General features: G+C 46.5%; 1 protein-coding gene across 1 annotated transcript; it reads left to right on the plus strand.

Moving 5' to 3' along the window:
* The first annotated feature begins 5,073 nt into the window (after nt 1-5,073).
* On the plus strand, nt 5,074-6,305 carry mc4r (melanocortin 4 receptor). Its single transcript, XM_019874740.1, has one exon. It carries the CDS (start codon nt 5,269-5,271, stop codon nt 6,241-6,243), a length of 975 nt encoding a protein of 324 aa, XP_019730299.1. The 5' UTR covers nt 5,074-5,268; the 3' UTR covers nt 6,244-6,305.
* The last annotated feature ends 562 nt before the right edge of the window (nt 6,306-6,867 follow it).

Raw genomic sequence — 6,867 nt, forward strand, 5'->3', positions numbered from 1 at the left:
GGGTACAACAGGCAAAGGCGGTGGGGGCCTCAGTCTGGGGGCTCTGTAGTTTTGCCCGCAGGGCACTGCTCCCCTGGGAACCCCACAGTCTTGATGGAAAGACATATCTGTCAGGTGGGGGGGGAAAAAAAAGTGGTCGGAATATTATACGCATTAAACAACAACAACGTAACAAATGTCACGCAACACAGCAGTGGATCTTTTCACTGTGTTTGTACAAAGTTATTTTTAGCCTCAATAGTTCGACAAACACGTTGGAGAGAAGGACAGCAGCACACAAATTATGAAGCATAACGTGATTTTTATACAACCACCATGAAGATGCCAAAAACACAGAAACAGTCCGGCGTATCAATAATTAAATGACAATCAAAAGAGAAATGCAGACATAACGTTAAAGCGGCGAGGGAAGAACTAGCCCCGAACATCATCGGTATGTTAGCGACCCAACATATTAGCAAGCTCGCCGCACCACCAGGCAAGAATACCTGAAATACGTTACCTTAACATTTAAATACTGAACAGTTCGGAATCCACCTCACCAAAGTCTTTTCGTAAAGCGTATAAATTAAAAAATGTGGACAGGGTGAAAGTGAACAGGTTATCACAAATGTCTGGTAAAACGAGGCTTTCCGTGTTTCCAGTCGGAATGTTCATGATAAAACGCATAGCTGGACCAATCAAAGGGCTCTCTTTCAGTGATTGGCCAATGACAAGGCGTTGTGAGGTTTTACTTCCTGTTTGCCTGCGCGCGTCTGTCATGGACATGGTCACACACAAAAACACACAAAAACATACTCACACACAACACACACATTATATATAGGTGAGTCCATTGGGTCACCACGGTCTTTAGTCATTTTAATCATTTAATGAGTGCAGGAACGAGTCATTTTTGATATCGACACTTCGATCGACGGACAAAATATTGGGTACACAATGCACATCTTGAGGAGCTACTGTATAAAATACTCATCTGAGTTGACGATAACAATATTCATTCCTTATGAAACTATCATGGCTGTGCTGCTTTAACATTCGTCTAATGTTTGCAGTGATGTACGACTACACAACTGCGTACATTAAAGAAAATAAGCAAAACATACGGGTGTAGTTTCACTCGGTAGCCTCTAGAGGGTAGCAGAAGAACATTTATCACGCTGCATTGTTGAAGCTGCGTTACTATGGCAACTTCCATGGGTTGCACAAAGACGCATCCAGGGAGGATGAAATACACCGTCGAGTTCATTGACTACTTCGGACTCGAAGTTTTGTGCATTCTTTAAGAACTCGGGGAGGGTTTCTAGCAGCGGAAATCCATGACACTCACCGCACTCCTTACTGATCCATCTCGTCAGACGATGCTATGACTTTCCACCTCGTGGCACAGAAAAAAATGTAAATACTTTTGATGTATTCAGACCGCAATCAATCTCATGGATATTTTTGGGAGTGTTGTTGTATAATCTGTTTTTATTGGTTAGCTAATTCATCCATGTATGGAAACCTCCTCATTCAGGTGCCAGGTGAACTGGAGGCTTAGCTGACTTTGGTTGAGAAGTGGACTGCTCCCCAGTATGTCCATTGGTTGTTTGGAATTGAAATGTGCGTACTTGTTGTTTGGAATCCAAGTATTAATGTGTGACTGTGATGGCTGGGCGTTCATATTCTCCACCATCCTGCAGCCTGACTCATCTCTTCCCTTATAACAGGCAAACAAAAAAAAAAAAAGGAAGGAAATTAGTTTTGCAGCTCCTTTTTTGAGCATGCAAAAACGCACAGTCCAAGGGAGTCACAAACGGTTCTTTTCATCCAGTTGCTCTCTGATAATGTTTTCTGTCCTCGCGCAAAATGATTGCCTTGATCCCAGGAGCATTGATGACGAATCAGATATTCTCCCAGAAGAAGTTTCTTCTTCAGAAGCGAGCAAACTTTTTCGCTGAAGGGCCACATTTTATTTATGAAAACAAACAGATGGGCCAGCGCGTTAGTCGATGAACTGACAATCAAATCTGTTCATCTATCTTTAATTGCGCTTATCCTGTTCAGAGACACGGGGAGCTGTAATATATTGATAAATTATTGCTCTCTCATTTTTCATTGCATTATGTCTAATTCATGTCATTGCTGGTAATTAACACATTGCCTAATAAACTACACATCAAATGTTAAATATGCCGTGTATGCCTTGTCATCTTGTGCCAGTATATTGACCTTGATGCCTTTGTGCAGTAACTCAAAATCCCTGGCGCCTGGCAACATATTCCTCATATGGTCACTGACGATGCACTCAGTTGGACTGCTGAGCAAAGGGAATGAATTTCACCAAAAGGAAAAAAAAAAGAAACAAGCGGTCAAGGAGCTTGCTGTGAGATGATTCTCTGCAGCCCAAAACTATTGCCTTTAAAAAAATTTGAATTCTTCGGTTTGAAGGTTGCCAAGCACTGAGAGAAGTGCAATTGCTCATCCTCTCATGTGTATTATCTCCAGAATTACTATGGAAACCAAATTGTCTTATTAGACGCGCACGTGTGTCCGCCATGCTCCCAAAAGTGCGCACTTCACACACCTTCGTTTACTTTTGACGCATAATCACGATCGAGCATTTAGCCCAGAAGGCATTTGATCACCACACCCCCGTCTGACCCCGTCAAAAAAAAAAAAAGAGTCACAATAATTAATTTGGATTTCCAAAATGGGTCTATTTATGATTGACATGTCTGCCAAAATTTGTGTCCGTTGCTGGAACTGGTATTGACTGCTAATTAAAAAAAAAACAAAACTTGTGTTTATGACAATAGCTAAAAAAACAAAAACAGATGTTTTTTGTTGTTAGTTTTTGATCACTCGCAGTGAAAGCGGGAACAAGCTGTGCTGCCTCTGCGAGTGCAGCGTGACAACGTTGTGTTTTCAGGGATGAGAAGTGAAGACTTTAAGTGAACCGAACATCTTCGGTGGAAGAACAATCACGGGGTGGAGTGGGTGGGGGGCACCGAGGCTCTTCTGTCTGAAAGCTCTCATTAGAAATGAGAATTTCATGTTATTTGTCTTGTTCCACCGATGAAACCGTCGGAGTGAAACAACCCCCAAACTGCATTCGTGAATCAATTTTTCGACATGCTTGGCCTCAATGATGAAAAGGGGGGGAGGTTGTTTTTGTCTCCATGCGATTTGATTGAGAGGAAAAGGCAGCTTTCAGCATATTCACTGGCCACAACCGCAAATAGTTGATCGTATTCGGTGGGGTCACTTTAAAAACACAATTGACTGTTTTTTGTCTCTCCATTGGAATCGCAGTAAATGAGCTTTTAATGTTCTAGCAAATTTTCACCTTGTTTTTAAAAATTTATTTATTTTTTTGGTCACTCAGCAACCGCCGCCGAAGCGCCGAGTGAAGAAGGTTAATCAAGCCGCGCCTCGCATACACACCGACTCATATTCACCACTTTGCACTTATTTGTCGGATGATTCGGCAGAGTTGACGAACCCGTTTATTTCCCGCAAGCTCGCATCACATTCGCCGGCATGAACGGCCACTTAAAAGGCTGCGACGCGCTCGTTAGGGCGCAACTCGTGATGTCGCAAAGTCGCGCGCGACCACTGCGAGGGAAGAAAGAACATTGAGGGACAAACTCGCTTTCAAACAACATCTTTCAAACAAATATATCTTTGGACGAACGTCAGTGACTTTGTTGTGGACATGTGACATGCTTGACAACTTTTCTTCCAATCGACCTCCCCCCGTGCCGCTCCATTCAAAAGAATACGTCCATGAAGCAAAGCAAACATGTGACATTAGGGATTTTCCTTTACAGGCTCATGGGAGGGAGGGGTGTGGGGGGGTGCGGGGGTCATGTGCAAGTTAACCGGGTTTTTCTTTTTTTTTCCCCCCTCTGCAACAAGACACAGTGTATGCACGCACAGGTGCACAATCAACCATTCATCTATTTATGTATGGATCTATTTGCATGCTCCAGCCCTTATGAAAGCTCGTAATTGTTCCTGCATAACACTCACTCCTGTGGCGCCGACATCGCGCATGCATGAATGTCAATGTGCGCAGCGGTCATGATGATGACTTGAAATTTCTGTCTCTAAAAAGGAGACCAAGAGCAATCATTTCAAATTTTTTTGTCACCTGTAACCTGTACAACTCAACTGCACACAAAAAAAAAAAAAAAAAAAAAAAAAGGAGAAAACGCGATTGCACAAAATGCGCTCACGTTCGAAACACAGCGACATCTCCGGTGGTCAGAGGGTGTGCACACTTATGCAACCACATTGATTCAATTGTTTTACTTGTTTTTTTTTTACTTTGCTTCGTGTGTGTGTACATACATATTTTTTTTACTTCAGTTGTACAAGTTACACGTCACATGATGGTGAGGTTTTTTTTTTGTTTTTGTTTTTTTTTTTTTTTTTTATGAACATCTTGTGCCAGCCTGAAATCCACAAGCTGTAGCACTTCCACAGATTGCAACTAACTCTCGTTTGTTTGTTTTTTTTTTCCTACGGCATAACTCAATTGAAAGGAGTGAATCTTAAGTCATTTTAGACAACGGCTCATTGGACCTCCTCGGTGCTTGTCTTTTGTCCTGTTTTCCCTCTCGGCCGTCATGAACGACGTTGAGAAACCCGCGAGGTCGTCCAAATACAACAGGCAGCAAAACTTTTGACTGAAGAACTCGTCCTTCGAGGCAGTTTTGTCGAGCCGCTGCAGGGAGGGAGATTCATCCCCCGCGCGGCCTTGAATTGCATTCTCAAGAGCCCGAAAGTCTTTTGTTCGGACTCGGAAAAAATCTTCACTTTGGCATGCCGGAGATTTACAGGGAGCGGCGATGTGCTCGCCTGCATCTTCTTTTCCATTTTCATCATTGCTGAGCAACAATATTTCTTTCTTCCCTCAATCTTTTCATTCATTAACATCCTCCCCTTTTCTGGCCTGACTCACATCTCCGCCGCCAGCCAATGGGAAAGATGGACAGTGAGAGCAGTGGGGGGGGGGGGGGGGGGGGAAAAAAAAAGGGGGGGTGAGGAAGTATAACAGTGGTAAGTGGGAGGATCGCACTCACCATCTCCAGGTTTGCCCACCCTGCACTCGCTCGCCGAGCTCATTCTGACTCTGCTCTGGCCACTCCTGCTCCCCCTAGTGAGGACCAACCTGAGAGGAGATCGTTCGATGCGCCCCTGAACGTGAAGTGGCCCTTTTGAAAATGGGGCAGCGAGAGAACGAAGGTTTTTAGGAGGGAAGAAGGAGAAAGAAGAATCATGAACGCCACGGGGCAGGAGGGACTGATCCCGGGCGAGCGCAACCGGAGCCAAGCGTCACTCACCGCAAACGACGCGCAGGCACCCGAGCGGGAGTCCTCGGAGGGGTGCTATGAGCAGCTGCTGATCTCCACCGAGGTCTTCTTGACCCTGGGCATCATCAGCCTGCTGGAGAACATCCTGGTGGTGGTGGCCATCGTCAAGAACAAGAACCTGCACTCGCCCATGTACTTCTTCATCTGCAGCCTGGCCGTGGCCGACATGCTGGTGAGCGCCTCCAACGCGTCGGAGACCATCGTCATCGCGCTGATCAACGCCGGCAAGCTGAACATCCCGGCGCGGCTCGTCAAGAACATGGACAACGTCTTTGACTCCATGATCTGCAGCTCGCTGCTGGCGTCCATCTGCAGCCTGCTGGCCATCGCCATCGACCGTTACATCACCATCTTCTACGCGCTGCGCTACCACAACATCGTCACGCTGAGGAGGGCCACCCTGGTCATCGGCGGCATCTGGGCCGGCTGCATCGCGTCGGGCGTCCTCTTCATCGTCTACTCGGAGAGCACCACCGTGCTCATCTGCCTGATCAGCATGTTCTTCACCATGCTGGTGCTGATGGCCTCGCTGTACGTGCACATGTTCCTGCTGGCGCGCCTGCACATGAAGCGCATCGCCGCGCTGCCGGGCCGCGCGCCGGTCCAGCAGCGCGCCAACATGAAGGGCGCCATCACGCTCACCATCCTGCTGGGCGTCTTTGTGGTGTGCTGGGCGCCCTTCTTCCTGCACCTCATCCTCATGATCAGCTGCCCGCGCAACCCCTACTGCACCTGCTTCATGTCGCACTTCAACATGTACCTCATCCTCATCATGTGCAATTCCGTCATCGACCCCATCATCTACGCCTTCAGGAGCCAGGAGATGAGGAAAACCTTCAAGGAGATCTTCTGCTGCATGCATGCCCTCGCGTGCGTGTGAACGCGCGAGTGGGGTCGATGGGCCGACGGCCTCCACGCTGCAAAATCCGGGACGGACTTTCACTGAGAAAGTTTCAGCCTCACTTTTAAAAAAATGATGTTCGAAATATACATTGTGTCCCAATACTTTTACCCGGAGAGTGGAGCCGGAACATTCAACAATTCCAGCATCTGATTCCAGGCAGCGTGTGGGAAGAAACTCGGACATCCCCGAAGGGCTGCCGAGACTTGATGTGTCCTCTGCTGTTGCGGTAGCACTTGTTATGCGCCCTCGCCGCTGCTCCAAAAAAGACGGGAACATGCTCTCGGGGGTAATCATGAGGCGAGAGAGCACAACAAACGAGAGATTGTTGCACTCATACAAAGTTCTTGTGAAGTACAATCACGACTTGAGCCAAATAGCTGAATGAGCCTAACGAGTCAAAACTCTTTGACGTTTCACAATCTTTTGTCCACTCGAAGCACCCGCTCCAGGTTGGCGAATTTGATGGGTTCCGGGACCCCTGACAGGGAATATGTTTTATCAAGGTCCTCTCATGATGTAAATGCCAACTGAACACAAACGCTGTGCCGACACTTAAATGCTATAGGACTTCAAAAAAAAAAATATATATATATATATATA

This window comes from Hippocampus comes, unplaced genomic scaffold (genome assembly GCF_001891065.2).
Source record: "Hippocampus comes isolate QL1 unplaced genomic scaffold, H_comes_QL1_v1.1 scaffold25, whole genome shotgun sequence".
In the NCBI taxonomy this organism is placed as follows: Eukaryota; Metazoa; Chordata; class Actinopteri; order Syngnathiformes; family Syngnathidae; genus Hippocampus; species Hippocampus comes.

Coding starts and splice junctions, on each gene's coding strand:
- mc4r (XM_019874740.1), top strand. CDS start 5,269: ATGAACGCCACGGGGCAGGAGGGACTGATCCCGGGCGAGCGCAACCGG.